The sequence below is a fragment of the Dama dama genome, chromosome 22 (assembly GCF_033118175.1).
Source record: "Dama dama isolate Ldn47 chromosome 22, ASM3311817v1, whole genome shotgun sequence".
NCBI classification, from domain to species: domain Eukaryota; kingdom Metazoa; phylum Chordata; class Mammalia; order Artiodactyla; family Cervidae; genus Dama; species Dama dama.
Genome location: NC_083702.1, coordinates 39,079,968 through 39,098,699, shown reverse-complemented (window position 1 = coordinate 39,098,699; position 18,732 = coordinate 39,079,968). Strand labels below are relative to the sequence as shown.

The 18,732-nt window shown below is 38.3% G+C and overlaps 1 protein-coding gene across 4 annotated transcripts in view; it reads left to right on the top strand.

Annotated features, from left to right (window-relative positions):
• The window catches only part of TMTC1 (transmembrane O-mannosyltransferase targeting cadherins 1), a 287,777-nt gene that overhangs the window by 141,417 nt on the left and 127,628 nt on the right, over positions 1–18,732 (top strand). For 3 of the 4 annotated variants that reach the window (XM_061125206.1, XM_061125205.1, XM_061125204.1), the window contains one exon: positions 10,924–11,113. The exons of the other annotated variant lie outside the window; for it this stretch is intronic. In XM_061125206.1, the coding sequence (XP_060981189.1) occupies positions 10,924–11,113 (190 nt within the window). The remainder of the gene's footprint in view (positions 1–10,923; positions 11,114–18,732) is intronic. 4 annotated transcript variants of the gene reach the window in all.

Below are 18,732 nucleotides of genomic sequence, written 5' to 3'. Positions count from 1 at the left end.
AATCAACCTGGCAAGTATGCTAAAAATAAGACTTTCTGCTTCAGGTTGCAGAAATTCTATTTGAATAGGTATAACATTGGGTGAGATAATTCTTTATTTGATCAGCACCTTTGTGGTGGTGGTGGGGTGAGGTGTTACTCTTGAAATCTTCAGGTATGAACTGTGTCCTCTGTAACTAAAGAGCTCTCTACAAGGTGTGTGTTGTCCCATCATATATTTTGTATTATGTTCTTAGAAAAATAGCTTGGAGATGAAAGAGATGATCAGTCACTGAGTGTAGTTTCCCCAACTGAAATGACACTGTGTGATAGTAATTCCTCTAATTTGTCTTGGACCCTGGGAATGAAGGGGAGAGAAGCAAGGAAGAGGAAAGAGGAGGCAGTCAGAAGGGGAGCCTGTGGAAGTGGCAGATTCTACCTGTGGACTAGGGAGTGGGGTTGAAAATGCTGGATCATTGATTGACACTTTTCTGCTTCAAGAAAAAATACAATCCTTTAAATTTACTTATTGTGTTTCCATTATAATATTAAATCCATGAGAAGCTGATAAAAATTAGAGATGAATCTTCTATTTTTTTTGCTAACAATGGAACATAAAGGCAAAAATTGCTTTCCTTAATGAATAAAATGCCAAAGCCGAGCTTTTACATTATGGATCCTGTTTCTTGCTGTGTGATGCTCTGACAAACATTTCCATCAGTTCAGGCATCTGTTTGCTGTGCTATAGAGATGACTGCATGCTGGTTTTAGGTTTGTCAGCTCTGCTTCAACTGAAAGTTAATGGCTTGGGTTTTGTGGTATACATACTCAGGTTCTCCCAGGTGGCACTGTCCAAGGAATAAGTCACAATCTCAGGCAGGTATTTCTCCATGAAATACCAGTATTTGACAATCATGTTTCCATTCAATTTTCTGCATTGTACGTGGGCCAGAAAATCCTGCCTAGTATGCAGGGTCTCCAGAGGGTCTCTTGCAGTGAACTGAGCAATCTGCCTCTCTGTGGCTGTTTCCCTTGCTGCAAGAAGGAAGGTAACACTGACCTCATAGAGAATGAGTTGGGATCAGATAATCCTTATATGCAAGCACTAGAAAATGCTGTTCATGCTTAAAGTATGTTCAGTGAAATTGGATATAGTTCATTAGTAGACCACCAGGATTCTGTGTGGAATATGGAACCTGCACCTGATGTAAGATCAGCAGCTCATGTGCAGGTTGTTTACACCTGCTGTTTACACCTGTGCTCAATGAGAAGCAAGTATGTTGGTCTGAAATAAAGATGTTAAATGCTTTATAGAGAGAAACAGACTCTAGATAAGAAATGAACCCAGTATTTACTTTGCAGAAGGAATTACTTAATTTTTTGCAGATAAATGAGTAAGAAGTTGTTACTGACAACCTTGGATGTTGAAATTCATGTTTTCTGCTCTGAGGAGACTCTGTTAATAAGATAATTGTATTAATGGTGCATTAGAAAGATCAAAGAGACTTAGTGACATTTCAGATTCACTTTATATAGTTTGTCATGTAGCAGGAGTTCTCATTTGAACTATATTTATCACAGTTTAATGCAAAATAAGAAAAAGTAAGCCTAGCCTAGTTTTATGATGATGCTGTGTGACATGTGAGGGGAATGAGTGCCTTTCCTCAGATTCTTCTCACTCCTGAATGGTATCACAGGATCCAGCTTTGCACAAGGTGCTAAGGGGGCCACACAAGGGCATAATCTTCAGTCTGTGCCCTTTAGCTATAAGCCTGGACAACTAGAAGCCTAGCAGGTATGGTTGCCTCAGGTCAAAATAAAATTATCAAATTTAAATATTTTTAGATTTTTAGGCATTATTTTACTATCAGACTAATTTCTTAAGACCTATTTCTTTAAAGAGCTGGGTGCTGGGGAGATAACTATCAGTAAGACTCAGCTCTGTCCCTGAGAAGCTTCTGTTTCAGTGGGAAGTCAGGCATGTTAACAGGAAGTTACAGGAAATGTGTATGCCCCGAGGCTGCGAGCACTCACCTAGGGGACTCCAGCCTGGCCCTGGGAGGGGGCAGTGACAGGGAACACTTGTCAGGAGAAGTGACATCTTCACTGGGACCTGAAGGATCAGGAGTTAGAGTTGAACGCTTGTCAGGAGAAGTGACATCTTCACTGGGACCTAAAGGATCAGGAGTTAGAGTTCAGCCAACCTGTGAGAGTTGATTCTAAGAGATGAGGTGACCCAATCAGGTCTTAGGACTTTGAAACCTAAGAGTAAGGCAACTGGCCACAAAGACTGAAGTGACAGATGTGTGAAGGCAAGAGGACAGGAGAGCTGGGCAGCCTTGATGGCCACACCCAGCCTCCTTTATGAGAAGCATGAGTGAGGAGCCCAGGAGCAGAGGGAGGAGGTGGAGCAAAGACCGAGAGAAGCACTGCAGCCATGAAGAAGGCCTGGGGCCTCGAGAGGGGCCCACCTTGTAGCCACTTGGTTCTGGTTCCCAAGAAGTCTGGTTTTATTCTTAATTTCTGATCTTTTGATTCTTACAAGGGTTGTCTAGCACTTTCTGCTCTGTTGACACCAAGGAGCTAGGAGATGAGGGCCATAGACAAGCTTCTCCTCCAGTCATTCAGCCGGGCTTGCCTTGTGACTTTCTGTCCCAGGCCTGTGTGCTGGGGGTCAGGTCATGCTTATCTGTGTGCTGGGGATCAGGTCATGCTTATCTGTAAGTGGTTTATCTGATTTCCTTTTCTTTTGTGTCATCTGTTTTTGTTCCACATCACCCATGATATCATTCATCCCTGTTGCATTTGTTGTCATTGCTTGGTGGATTTCCATTCAATGAATATATAGCAGTATAGGTATTGATTTTATTGTGGATGGACATCAGTTTGAAAATGTTAATATATACACATGCACACACATCATGGAATATTACTCAGTCATAAAAAGAATGAAATAATGCCATTTGCAACAAGATGGATGGACCTAGAGATTATTATACTAAAGTGACGTAAGTCAGAGAAGGACAAGTATCATATGATACCACTATGTATAAAATCTAAAAAGAAAATGATGCAAATGAACTAATTTATAAAATGGAACTAGAGGCACAGACATAGCAAACAAACTTATGGTTACCAAAGGGGAAAGGAAAGAAGGGATAAATTAGGAATTTGGGATTAACAGATACATACTACTATATGTAAAATAGATAAACAACCAAGACCCACTGTATTGCACAGAGAAATATATACCTGTAATAAACCATAATGAAAGAATCTGAGAAGGAATATATATACACATAATATATGTGTGTGTAATATATATACATCAAATCAGTTTGATGTACACCTGAAATGTAAATCAACTATGCTTCAATAAAATTTAAAAAGAATAATAGTACTTCTGTGAACAATGTTGTAAATGTCTTTTGTTTAAAATATATGTATATCACTGTTGGAATAAACTTAGGAGTAGAATGGCTGGATCATAAAGTAGGCTCAATTCACAGTAGTGTTTCAAAGTCCCAGTTTTCCCACATCCCCACCAACACTCAGCATAGTATTTTTCACAATATATTTCATTTTAGCAGAGGCAGTTTATCATTTTTATATTACTCATTTTAATCCTATACTCAAGTTTACCCATGGGCTTCCTTGATGGCTCAGATGGTAAAGAATCTGCCTCCAATGCAGGAGACCTGGTTTCAATCCCTGGGTTGGGAAGATCCACGGGAGAAGGGCATAGCTACTCACTTTAGTATTCTTGCCTGGAGAATTCCATGGACAGAGGAGCCTGATGGGCTATAGTCCATGCAGTCCCAAAGAATTGGACATGACTGAACACCTAGCACTTTCTAGTTTACCCATATTTTTAATTGTCCTCAGAAAGTCATATTCATTTACAATTTGAAGCCATTTTTATTTGTGGTCCTGCCTGGATTCTCTGTCTGCTGTCTTTCCACCTATTTAAGTTCCTCATAAATTATAGGAAGGCATTCCTTAATCCTCTGTTTTTCATTACATTTCTTAGAACTCCAATGAAATTTGCTGTCTGTATTTCACTATTTCCCAACCATGTAATGTGTACATGTCTTCTCACCACTGATGCTGTCCATGTGGAAGACAGGGGCTAGTTCTGATTACCCTTCAGTACCTCTAAAAGTGCTCAGAGTAATTATTCAACATTTACTGAATTTCTGTGAGGGTCTCCTATTCATTGAGAACTTAGTTCAGGAAATGGCTTTCTTTTGGCTTGTCCTGGAGAAGGTTATAAGCAGGAAAAGATGCTAATGATGGTAATAAGCATGTTTTGCCTACAAAGGCCTGTCGTTGTTTCTCCACAGTTCCACTGTGGAGACCCTTTTGAAGCATCAGTGAAATAGAGGAATTATGAGGATGAAAGTAAGGGGTAGTCTGGGGAGGGGTAGGACAGATCACCAAAATCTTGAGGGCAGAGGCAGAGTCAGAGAAAGATGGGGCACTCCACTGTGGAGGTACCATGGTTTATACCTCAGCTATTTAGACAGTGTTAGCCAGTGCCTTAACTGAGAAGATGCACTGTGTATACAGTGGACCCAGTGACATGTATTTATGAAATGATGGAGGATTTTGTAAATGAAAGAAAAAGGATCCTTTGAGCAGAAACATTTTATGTAAAACAAGCAAGTGCTGTACATTTCTGCTTTGCAGTGTATGATTTTTTCAAATGTACCTATCACAGGCATCTTACTAGAACAGGGAAATATGTTAGGCTCATGATATTTCTTTGCCAAAAGGTTTTTTCAAAGAAAAACAACAGATTCTATGTGTATTTTTTTGTACTTCAGTTCACTTCAATTCAGTTGCTCAGTCGTGTCTGACTCTTTGTGACCCCATGAACCACAGCACGCCAGGCCTCCCTGTCCATCACCAACTCCCAGAGTTTACTCAAATCCATGTCCATTGAGTCGGTGATGCCATCCAACTATCGCATGCTCTGTTGTCCCCTTCTCCTCCTGCCCCCAACCCCTCCCAGCATCAGGGTCTTTTCAAATGAGTCAGCTCTTCGCATCAGGTAGCCAAAGTATTGGAGTTTCAGCTTCAATATCAAGCCTACAAATGAACACCCAGGACTGATCTCCTTTAGGATGGACTGGTTGGATCTGCTTGCAGTCCAAGGGACTCTCAAGAGTCTTCTCCAGCACCATAGTTCAAAAGTATCAATTCTTCAGCACTCAGCTTTCTTTATACTCCAACTCTCACATCCATACATAACTACTGGAAAAACCATAGCCTTGACTAGATGGACCTTTGTTGGCAAAGTAATGTGTCTGTTTTTTAATATGCTATCTAGGTTGGTCATAACTTTTCTTCCAAGGAGTAAGCGTCTTTTAATTTCATGGCTGCAATCACCATTTGCAGTGATATTGAAGCCCTGAAAAATAAAGTCAGCCACTGTTTCCACTGTTTACCCATCTATTCGCCATGAAGTGATGGGACCAGATGCCATGATCTTAGTTTTCTGAATGTTGAGCTTTAAGCCAACTTTTTCACTCTCCTCTTTCACTTTTACCAAGATGCTCTTGATATTCTAGTGAATTTCCTCTTGTTTGTAAAATTCATGGTAGAAAATTGATAAATAATTCATTTTATTTTTGTTCCTGTTTTAAAAAAGAAAACCCAACAGGACAAAGATACTCAACAGATTGTTTTATTTCTGAAATTTTAGCAGAAATAAAGATGATTGGTTTGAAATGTAATTCATAGTCAATGAGTTAAAAAGAAATATATCAGTTGCTGACTACAGCTAGCACAAGCAGCCTCCTAGAATGTAATTAGCATTTGGCATGATTCCAAGTGAATTCTTTATACCTAAATTTGCAAAAATTTTATAATGTTGTTTCAGGATTTCAAATAGTATTTAAGGAGTCTCTTTGCAACCTTGATTTGAATTCATATGCATAAAAGGTAGGTGGATGCCTCAGAGTTTCTGGAGATAATGTTTATGTATTAAGAAGGGCAATCCCATTCCTGTGTATATATCACAAAAAACCCCAAAAACACTAAGTTGAAAAGATACATGCACCCCTATGTTCATAGAAATATTATTTCCATAGCCAAAATATGGATGCTACCTAAAGTGAAGAAGTGAAGTCGCTTAGTCGTGTCCAACTCTTTGCGACCCCATGGACAGTAGCCTGCACCAGGCTCCTCCATCCATGGGATTTTCTAGGCAAGAGTACTGGAGTGGGCTGCCACCTAAGTGTATATCAAAAGGTGACTAGATAAAAATAAAAAAGCTGTGATATATAAATACAGAGCTTTCCAGGTGGCACTAGTGGTGAAGAACCCACCTGCCAATGTAGAAGACATGAGAGACTCAGATCTATCCCTGGGTCAGGAAGATCCCCTGGAAGAGGGCACGGTTGCCCACTCCAGCATTCTTGCTTGGAGAACCCCGTGGACAGAGAAGCCTGGTGGGCTATGGTCCATAGGGTTGCAAAGAGTTGGACAGGACTGAAGTGACTTAGCACACACACACCCATGCCTATACCTACAAGGTAATATTACTCAGTTGTAAAAAAGAACAAAATTGCCATTCACAACAGATTAGATGTGCCTGGAGCGTACTATGCTTAGTGAAATGTCAGACAAAGGAAAACAAATACTGAATGTCGTCACTTATATGTGAAACCTAATAAATAAAGTAAAACAACGAGTATAATGAAACAGACTCACAAACGTAGAGAGCAAACTAATGGTTGCCAGTAGGAAGAGGGAAGGGGAGGGGCAATTTAAGGGTAGAAAATTAGGTACAAACTACTATGTGTAAAATAAATAAGTGGCAAGGATACATTGTATAGCACACGGACTATAGCCAACATTTTATAACTTTAAATGGAGTATAATCTACAAAAATTTAGAATCACTGTGCTGTACACTTGAAACTAATATATTATTATAAACCAACTATACCTAACAAAAATAAAGAAGGGTTAAGTTGATAGTCTTGAGTCAAGTTAATAGTTTCTAGTATTACAAGAAGGGGAAGTTTGTTTTTTTTAGTTCCATGGTTTGCTTTTATTTTTAAATCTATTTTTGTTATAATCCATGTAAAAAGTCAAAATTGAGCATTTTAAAAAATATATAAGTAACTATATTGAAATTGTAACTTTTGAAAAATGTTATCCTTAATATTTGTTTTTTATCATTCAGTTCAGTTCAGTTCAGTCGCTCAGTCGTCTCCGACTGTTTGTGACCCCATGAATCGCAGCACGCCAGGCCTCCCTGTCCATCACCAACTCCCGGAGTTTACTCAAACTCATGCCCATCGAGTCGGTGATGCCATCCAGCCATCTCATCCTCTGTCGGCCCCTTCTCCTCCTGCCCCCAATCCCTCCCAGCATCATGGTCTTTTCCAATGAGTCAGCTCTTCACATGAGGTGGCCAAAGTATTGGAGTTTCAGCTTCAGCATCAGTCCTTCCAATGAACACCCGGGACTGATCTCCTTTAGGATGGACTGGTTGGATCTCCTTGCAGTCCAAGGGACTCTCAAGAGTCTTCTCCAACACCACAGTTCAAAAGCACCAATTTTTCGGCACCCAGCTTTTTCACAGTCCAACTCTCACATCCATACAAGACCACTGGAAAAACCATAGCCTTGACCAGATGGACCTTTGTTGGCAAAGTAATGTCTCTGCTTTTTATCATTGTGGTATTGCAAATCTAGAAAGTATAAGAGACTGAGCACAACTTTCAGGGCAATGGCAAAATGTGGCCTGAATATTAAAGGTTTCTGCATAGCATTTGCATCTACTCCATAATCAAGCTGCAATCAAATATAAGATAAGAAAGCATTCCTGCGGCAATTCTGTTACCTTTACCACTACTTAAAATTCATTTTTATTATGAAAATATTAAGTAAGTACAAAAGGAGAGAAAATAGTGTAAAGAACCTGTACGTACCCATTATCCAGTTTCAACAATAATAGTTCATGTCTAATCTTATTTCATTCATATTCCCACCCAGTTCTTCCCCCTTGTTTTAGTCTATAATTTTGAAGCAAATCCCAGTCATCATGCCATTTAAATGTGTATATTTTATGTGTATTTCTAAAAGACAGGAACCTTTAAAGAATAGGACTATAGTACTGTCACCACACTTACAAATTAACAATGATTCCCTATTAACATGTCTAATCAGCATTTCAATTTTGTCTGTCTCATAAGCAGTTATTTTTAAGAGCAGTTTGTTTGAATTCACAAACAAAATCTGCGTTTTGTTTGATATGTCTCTTAAGTCTTTTTATTTATTTGTGCCCTCTCCCATTTTTTCTTTGCCACTGCAATGTATTTGTTGAAGAAACTGCCATATTTTGTTCTGTAACACTCTGAATTTAGTGTGTTGCTTCCTTGTGGTATTATTTAACATGCTCTGGTGTTTTCTGTATTTGATATAAACTAGTAATACAGGGCTTGATTAGATTTAAGTTTAATTTTCTTTTTTATTTGGCAAGACTGTATTATAGATGGTGATGCACATAATCCATCAGGAGGACATCAAGATGTTAGTTTCCTTTTCTGTGATTTTAAAATTGATTAATAAGTTTAAGTCACCTGATATAGCCGGATCATCCATTATAAAGTACCCATCAACTTTTCATCTAATAATTTCAGCTGTCATTTATAATCATTGCCTAGATCTATTACATCAAGAAGGGGATACTGTTTTTTAAAATAATTTCTTAAGAGCTAGAATGTAACTGAGTGACACAGCTGCATAATTTTCCTGCTAAGCTTGTTGGTTGAACATTCTCCTTTAAAGCCAAGTCATGAAGAATCTTTACTGAGCTAAGAAGTAAATAACATCAGCTTAGAATCTCTATGAAAAGAAGCCTTAAGTAACCCAATCTTCTTTCCATGGAATTGGCATTCTCATAGGCCCAAACCTAAATGGGATATGGTGACTTTTTGTTTGTATTTTTGTCAAATAACAAAGCATGGACTTCATGAAACCGCATGGACTGTAACCCACCAGGCTCCTCTCTCCATGGAATTTCCCAGGCAAGAATACTGGAGTTGCCATTTCCTTCTCCAGGGGATCTTCCCGACCCAGGGGTCGAACCCACGTCTCCTGCACTGGCAAGTGGGTTCTTTACCATTGAGCCACCAGGGAAGTCCCTTATACTGCACTGTCTGTTCATTAATATTTATTTAAAATAACAACAGAGAGGAGAGTTTTGAAACACCACTGAAATATCTAACGCATTTCTCTGCTGGGGTTTGACAGTGAAGGCAGTAAATAACCCCTATCGCTGAGCCTCTCCTGATCATTGTTAATGATTTTTCCACTGCCAACCTTGGAACAAGAGGAGGGAAGAAAAGGAGATACTTTGGGAAGGCCTGGGAAGGGTATTTTAATCCAGAGCTACTTAATTGAAAATTTAAGGTGAACTAACTCTTAGCATTGGATTTGGCCCATCTAAGATTTCCTCCTGGTGATGCGGGAGGTCTCTTCTTCACATTCTGTGCCCTCATGACTCTTTAATTCTATATATCTTATTTTCACTATCAGATTTTACATTCCTTAAGAACAAGGGATTTATCTAGCTCTTTGGTTTAGTTCCATATAGAATTTTAAAGATAAACCCAGCTAGACATGAGTCAGAGCAGTAAAAGCACACTTTATTTAGTAATTCCTGGGAACAGGAGCTGAGCTCCATCCTGATTTGCTCAGAGGTGACTAAGTATTTTAAAGAGAGAATGGTCGGGGGCTGGGGGCAGTTTGCAAACTGGGACTGATCCTCTAAGTGCATTCAGGCTGTGTCTACTGGCTGGCAGTTATCACAGTTAGGATTCCGTCCTCCAGCAGACTGGAAGCCAGGCCCCATGCTCCTGGTGATGACATTTTAAAGGAACAACTCTCCGGTCCTTGAGAACTACTTCTGAGTTTTAGGAGATACATATTCCCAGTCATAAGTGCTTTGTAGTAAATACTCTAGGAAATGGAGGTTGGGGGCCTTTTGTCATGGTTTGGCCAGAAAAGAAGTCAATTCTCCAGGCAATGATGATCTGTCTTTCTCAGGCTGGCATTTTAATGGAGGGGCTGGGGTCATCCTGGGGACATAGTCTGCTGCTGCTAGAAGCCATACTAGGGTTCAGTCATCCCTTAGTGCAGAGACGTGGGTGGAGTTTGCTGTGTGCTGGGGTTCTGCAGTTCTCAAGGGTCTTGAATACTACTTAATGATTTGTGTAGATTGAACAAACTTAAACAAATTCCATTTCCTCTGTGCAGAAAGGAAGGGGATCAGTTAGGATGCCTTTTGCTTTACCTTACTGCCTAGACACAGCCAGGAAATGGGAGTAATATCTCCATTCATTATTTTCCTTCCTGAGGTTCACCTGGCTATTCTTATTATCAGGGACAGCTGTATCTCCCTCCTCTTGAAGGTTAGCCCCTTGATTTGTGAGAGACTTTATTTCCCTACTACAGATATTTTGATTTTTTGAGATGGTTCAAAATGGATCACTCTATTTTAAATGGTTAATATTTTCATGTCTAGTGCAGGATTTGAGGCATTATTAAAAAGAGACAATTCAAATGTCTCTTACCCACGGAATTGTACCCAACGAGGCAGCATTTCATGTCATATACTTTCATCAAACTTTTATACCATTTATCTCAGTTGTTATGTATGTATTTATATGATAATTTCTAAAAATAGGTCATGGAAACTCTGTATTCTTCATCAGTGAAAGGCCGGCACCTACCACAGTGACTAGCAGCTGTTAGACGTATTCCAGAATGGTCAGTTTCATGACTAAATGAATGAATGGCCTTCCATCTTGCCTTCTCTTTTTATAACATTCTTAGCATAGACTATTCAGTAGAAACATGGTAAATGAATGTTTTCAGAATGTCATGGATCTCGAGTTGTGTTTTAGTGTTTCTTCTTCTCTTTGTAGATTCCTTACTTATTCCTACCTCTTGGCCTTCAACGTGTGGCTTCTGCTTGCACCTGTTACTCTGTGCTATGACTGGCAAGTGGGCAGTATTCCTCTGATAGAGACCATATGGGACATACGGAATGGAGCTACCATCCTTCTGGCAGTTGTGATGGCCTTACTGAGTCTTCATTGTTTAGCAGCCTTCAAGGTAATTTTCTTAACATTCAGATGAACACTGCATTGGAAGAGAGATACTGTATACTCAGTAATGCTTTTTTTCCCCAAGGAAATGTGGGTCTAAATTGAATTTATCCTTCTGTCTAAAAAAAAGCTTTATATTTAAAAATTTTCCAGAAAGGTAATATATATTTTGAAGATTTTAATGGGGTTAGGAGATCAAGGCTATCTTAATTATATATTTTATTGTTTCCACCGACTATTTAGAAATTGGATCTGAAATTTAATGTTCACAAATGGGAAATTTTTTTTTCCTGCAGTGGTTGACTATTTTTTGATGCAATTGTTTTATTTCATGTAATGATAACTGAGATATTGACAACATAGTCGTAAGTGCTTAAAATATGGTTAAGACTCTACTTACATTAATGAATGCCTGTCTGAGTTGGTTGGGTGATTCTCACTACAAAAAATACTACTACAAAGCTTTATTAATAGTTTTATTATTGGAAACTTGGGAAAATATTGGAATATGGAAAAATTATTAACTCTAACATTTAAAAATGATCAAAGATGGCAAAGAACTCGAAAATATTTACTTGTTAAAAATGGCTACAGCCTTGGGCAAGATGCTTCTTGTTTCAAGATGTTCCTATACCCCCAGAGAAGATGTTAAAAATCCACAGGTTTACTGACTGAAGGTGGCTGATTTGGTTGGGAAAATAGCAGAGCAGCTAAAAATTTAAGGGGGAGGTTTAGGAGGCAAGAGAGCTATAGAAGGGCTGAGATGATACACTCTCCACACATTCACGGATGACTGCGAAAACAATTAGTGCACATAGGATGCCCTGGAAAGCACAAATTGAAAGCCTGGGAAGGCTTACTTATTTGCTGCAAATTTGAATGAATTCTTTAGCACATATACAGGTTGGGTGGTAAAGGGTAGAACTTTCACTGGCTGGAGTTGTCTGTGTTTGATCTCTGTTGAAATCATTGGCTGATCTCAAAGATATGCTGGCACAAAAGATATTCCCCCAGAGATTCAGGCAAAAGAAAGAAAGAAACCCAAAAGAAAGTCAGTATACTTCCGTTTGCCCCCAGCACCTGATACAGGATGCTGACATCCATGCTGAGCCTAGTCATGGGACAAGACATTTGTGATGTTGGGCAACCCATTGCTGATCAGGGGAAACTAACAAGCCCAGGAACAAATTGTACACAGCTGGGAAAGACCATAAGCAGAGAGGGAGCTCAAAACCTATGCCAATCCACTAGAAAGCATCAAATAAAGGTAACCCAGAATCAAATGTGGTTTTACTTCATAGCTCCCAGGATCCCACCTGCAAAGACAGAATAGCAACCGAGCACTGTGTTGGTGTGGCTGTGGAAAACTTTAAACTGGAATAGCAGTTCAGGCCTGCCTCCTGTCCCTACCATCACTGATGCCTCACCTGCTCCAGCAGAGGCCTCAAGGCCTCTCTAGTCTTACTCTAGTTGAGTTTTCCTATGCCCCTGGTATAGGATTCTTGTCAAAATCAGCTCCAGTGCATGGCCTTTGGAGGCACTGAGCTTGCTATTCACTGGTCCCCAAGAAAAAAATGAAAGCTGACACCTCCTGTGGTTACTAGAGCTGAATGTACTCTAACGCATGGTCACCCTCAGGATTTCTCTGTCCCACTCAGGGCTATGGATGAGTATGGAGGGCAGATGGTTAGTCAGGAAAATCACAGAAAAAAAAGAAAAAAATATTTTCAGTTGTCTACAGATTTTCAATTTGTATCCAGGCAAGTTTATCACATATTAAAACGGGAAACCATCAGATTTCAGAAGAGCAGACTAGAATAGAGTTCATGGACAGAGGAGCCTGGCAGACTGTAATTCATGGGGTTGCAAAGAGTCGGACACTACTAAGCAACTGAGCACACAGCAAAAAAAAGCATCAGCATAGTGTATGGAATACTATATATGGTTTTTAATCAGATTACTGGACATGTAAAGAAATAAGATAGTATGACCCAAAGTCAGGAAAAAACAGTCAGTAGAAAATGGCATTGAATTCAGATTCCAAAGTGTAAATGTAAGTAAACTCATACAAGCTTAATTGTTTTTTGACAGTTACTAAGGTAATTCAATGGGGAAAGGATAGTCTTTTAAATAGCAGATACTGATATACCAAATTAATCCTTACCTCATACTATACATTTAGAAAGTAGTTTTAAGTGAATCATGACGTGTCTTGTGTCGTCACTCAGTCGTGTCCAACTCTTTGTGACCCCATGGACTGTAGCCGACCAGGCTTCTATGTCCATGGGATTTTCCAGGCAAGAGTACTGGAGTGGGTTGCCATTTCCTTCTCCAGGGGATCTTCCTCACCCAGGGATTGAACCCAGGTCTCCCACATTGCAGGCAGACACTTTACCCTCTAAGCCACCAGGGAAGCATAGTCCTAAACAAAAGAGTTAAGCAGAACCAAAGATTCTAAAAGGAAATAGATGAAGATCTTCGTGAATTTGGGTCCAACAAAGATTTTTATGATACATAAAGTGTAAATTATTTTTTAAAAGTTGGTAAATTAGACATCGTTAGGGTTAAAAGCTTTGTTCCTCAAACGATAATGTTAATTAAATGGCAAGCTACAAATTGGGAGAAAATGTTTACTGGGATATTTAAAGAGTTGTTAAAATTTAAGAATAAGAAAAACAGCTCATTTAAAATGTTCAAGAGATACAAATGGATACTATACAAGAAAAGATACACAAAAGTTAATAAGCACATGAAAGGATGCTTGGCATCATTAGTCATTAGGGAAATTCAAATTAAAACCACAAACAGAACTACTCTACATCCTCTAGAATAACTATAATTTAAAAAATTCACAATACTAAGTGTTGGCCAAGAATGGGGAGCAGCTGGAGGCCTCATGTATTACTGGTGAAAATGAAAAATGGTTCAGTCACTTTGGGAATATTCAGCAGTTTGTTATTAATAAAAAATTAAACATAAAAACAGATAATTCTACTCAGTATTTACTAAAAGGAGATGGAAACTTCTGTCTATACAAAAGTCTTACAAGTAAGTATTCATAGAAACATTATTTGTACTAACTGAAAAATAAAAATAATCTAGTGACTTTACCTTGTAAATGGATAAACTTAATGCAGTAAATTATTGAAAATTTTAAAGGAACAAATAATGTACTGATGCATAAATCAACATAAATGAACCTCAAATACTAAGTGAAAGGAACCTGGCATATAAGATCACATACTGTTTAATTCCATTCACATGAAATGTCTGTCATTATAATTTTACCTTTCCTAGAGTTTGGTATGTCTAGAAAAGGCAGAATTATAATGACAAAAAAACCTGGGTTTGGGGATTGACCATAACTTTTGAAGGAACTGTTGGGGTGTTGAATGCTTTCTAAAATTTGACTGTTGTGGTTGTTGAACTACATACATTTACCCACACTCACCAGAATATACGTATAAAATGGGTGGATTCTATTGTATGTGAATTGTATCAATAAAGCTATGTTAAAAAAATACTAAAATGTTGCAACTAGATTAAAGATTGAAATGAATACATAACTGAAAGTAAAATATAAAACATACTGTGTGATCCTAAAAATGTGATGAAAAAGTCTTTGTTTTTTCATTTGAGGTGAAGCTTGCATGACATATATTTAACCGTTCTAAAGTATACAGTATTGTGGTCCTTAGTGTGTTCACAGTCTTGAATACTTCACTGCTCTATTTCAGAGCTCTTTCATAACTTCCTTAAAAACACCCATGCATATTAAGTAATAACTCCCAATTCTCCCTACCCCATCCCCTGGTAACCTCTAATCTGCTTTCCTTTCTGTCTCTATGGATTTGCATATTCTGGATATGAAATAAATTATACAATAACTGCAAAAATATAATATGTAACCTTTTATGTCTGGCTTCTTTCACTTGGCATAGCATTTTTGAAATTCATGCTAATTATAGTGTGTATCAATACTCTGTTCCTTTTATGGCTGAATAATATTGGATTTTGTATTATTTTGTTTAAAGTATGGTGGGCATGAAGAAGTATCTCCCAATAGCTCTGATTTGCATTTCCTTAATGATCAGTGATGAATATTTTTTCACTTGCTTATTGGCCATCTGTGTATCTTTTTTTGGAGAAATGTCTATTCAAGTCCTTTGGTCTTTTTTTTTTTTTAATTGGGTTGTCTTTTTGATGTTGAGTTATAAGAATTCAGAATATTAGATTCCCAACAGATAGATGATTTGGAAATATTTTCTCCCATTCCTTAGGTTGTCATTTCACATTGTTAATAATGTCCTTTAATGCACAAAAGTTTTTTTAATTTAATGAAGTCTGATTGCTTTCTTTTGTTATTCATTACTTTTATTGTTAAATCTAAAACTCAGTTATCACATTCGAAGTCATATAGATTTCTGACTTTGTTCTCTTCTAAAAGTTTCATAAGTTTTAGCTCTGATATTTAGGTTATTAATCCATTTTGAGTTAATTTTTTATATGAGCACAAATTTTTCCTTCGTGGTAAAGCCTACCATAACTACCCTGTTTAAAATGCAACCATATACCCTCTACACATCTTATCTCCCTTTCACTAAACTTTTCCTTCACTATACTTCCAATTTCTAAAATGTTATATAATTTTGTGATTTTATATAATGTGTTTCCACCAATTAGAGTAGTAAACCCCATGAGAACAGAAATTATTTTCTGTTTTGTTTAATGCCATGTTTCTAACACTAAGAGTTGCTACCTCCAAAATTTATTATCTAAATTTTATTGTTATCTAAATGAATAAAACCATAAAAAGTTAGCAACTCTATTTATATTTTGGTATGCAGAATCTTTTTTTTTTAGGGTGAACTATATCTAAAGCCTATAAAAAGACCATACTCAATACCAGTATGAAGTGTTAGGGGGTCAATATAAGGTTTGTTTTATTAGAGTCGGCCTTTCCTTGTGGTTTGACATGCCTGCTATATTGGTATTGATCTGCAGGAGCAAATATAGTGGAGTGCTGGACCGATATGTCAGGAAGGGTTTTTCTTGGCTCCCTCCCAACTAATTAAAAGGAGTGCCGCCTTGGTCACATTATGTTAAAGATGCACCTTCATGATGGCAATAGAGCCCTACACACACAGGCAAGCTTTGGCTGTCCCCAGGGTGTCTTTGATAACATGATAAGTGAGTAGAAACTTCTCTGTTGGAAGGCTATTAGTCCTTTTCTTTCATGGAATTTGTTCCAAAGTCACTTTCTTGCATTAGGAAAAATATTAGCAAAGCATTCCAGCTGTGGTGATAGTAAGATTTAGCTCTTCGGTGATGGCTTTCGTCTTGAAAATTCTTGGCAGACATTAACTAAAGCCTCGGGCAATTCTTGGAGGCTATTTGCACTTTCTACATTTTCTTCTTTCAGAGCTTGGAGACAGAGGTTTGGCATCTAGCTCGTGTTTATGTGGCCTGGCCTCTCTGCTCTTGATCTACTTACACACTGGAAGGTCTTAAAAGTCAGATTGTCTGCTAGTTAGTAACTTCTTGAAGTGGGGATAATCCTATTTATTCTATGTGATGATCAGTCACTAAGGATATGATCCTCAGGGCTTTGACTCATGATAATAAGCAGTAGAACCAAGATTTTATGAAAATAGAGGTACTGCTTACAGATATTCTTCTGTGCTAAAAAGGAACAGTGGATGAAATGTTTGCAGTAATATCAGCAAAATAAACCCAACTCTCTCCACCTAGAATATTTCCAAATGATGTGTGTACTATATTACTGTATTGAAATTATTTTATAATCCCTGACTACTTCTTTAAATTTTGAGATAATAAGTCCATATGATACATTACTAGGGGGAAAATGCTTGGATAAACAAGCATAGACATTGAGTCCTGGGAATCATGGAAAATATTTCTTTTATTTTCACCTTTGTTTGATTCTCAATCATACAAAATCCACCCTGACTTATACTCAGAGGAGAGTATGTTCTCTTTAGCCTCACTACTTCTTCCTCTTTAATTCTCATAATGTTGATTGAATATCTACTTTTTGCCAGGATTACAGCAGTAAACAGAATGAAGGTCTTGCCTACATGGAGCTTACACTGAATCACTTGAAATCTGTCGTTACGTGCCAGGCATCGGTAGGGGCTGTGAGGAGGTCAGGGTTGAGCTCGCAGATGTTATGACCCTTGAGCAGAGACATAAAGGAAGTGAAGGAATGGGCCATTTGGTTGCTTGGGGAGGATTATTTCAAGCAGTAGGGAAGCAAGTGCCAAGGCCCTGAGGCAGGAAAGTACTAGAGAGTTTACAGAGCAGCAGGGAGGCCGACATGACTGTAGCAGAGTGGGCCGGAGTCGAGCCAAATGAGATGATTTCAAGGAGATGATGGTGTGTGCGTGTGTGTGTGTGTTTGTGGAAGGCAGGAGGCAAGGGCTGAAGTTAAAGGGCAGTCTTAGCATCCACAGTGCATGTGTAAGACATACACACATTTCTTTTGCTAATATTTATTAACCAGTTTTTGGGGGAGGGCATAACTTTGGGGCAATATATATGCTTACGCTCTTTTTTCTCCTCCAGTTTACCAACATCACTTCTTTTATCTTACCTTGTCATCAACCAGGACACTGGAGGAGGGGGACATAATCTACCCTGTTACAGTTGTATTTACACTTAATGAATTTTTCTGGAAAACATGTTGATATTACAAAGCTACAAAGTACCATGTGTTAAGAAATAAAACAGCCATTATTTCCCAGTCCCTAGCCACAACCAGAGTCCTACTCTCTGCAGGCCTGCTTTGAATATTTGTCCTTGCACATTTCTTGCACTTATTGAAAGCAAAAGCAAATTCTCTCTCGTGCAAGTAAGTTAAGTTGCACATCATTATAAATTGCAGGCCCTTCCAGGCCACTTCCACAGTCAGTTGGAGTGTCCCTGTAGGCAAAGGAACTCAGAGATCCTATGTTAGAATTTTTTTTGTTGTTGTTATTGGAATATCATTGTTTTATAGTGTGATGTTTCTGCTGTGTAACAAAGTGAATCAGTTATACATGTGCATATATGCTCTCTTGTTAGAGCTCCTTCCCATTTAGGTCATCACCGAGCACTGAGTAGAGTTCCCCGAGCAGTGTAGTAGGTTCTCACTGGTCATCTATTGTAAACATAGTAGTGTATATTGTAGATATATAGTATCTATTGTATCTATATAGTATCTATTGTAAACATAGTTAGTAGTGTATACATGTCAATCCCAATCTCCCAATTCATCCCGTCTCCCCTTTCCCCTCTTGGTATCCACACGTTTATTCTCAACATCTATGTCTCTATTTCTACTTTGCAAATTGTTTCATCTCAGATGTTTGAATTTTGACGAGCTCTTGTCCAGGGTTGAGTGGGAGAACCAGGGCTCAGAATCTAAAGGTTTAAAGATTGTGTCTAATTTGTCCCATTTTTATGGCATAAGAAATGTAAGACCTCAGGAAGTCTCTTATTATTCATCATAAAAGAGCTTTCTTTTGTCTGAGAGTTTAAATATGAACTTTGTCTTATTCTGTGTCTTTCCATCACCTTTTCCTATTTACACCCTTCGTTCGTGAGGAATGCATCTGGGCCCATAGT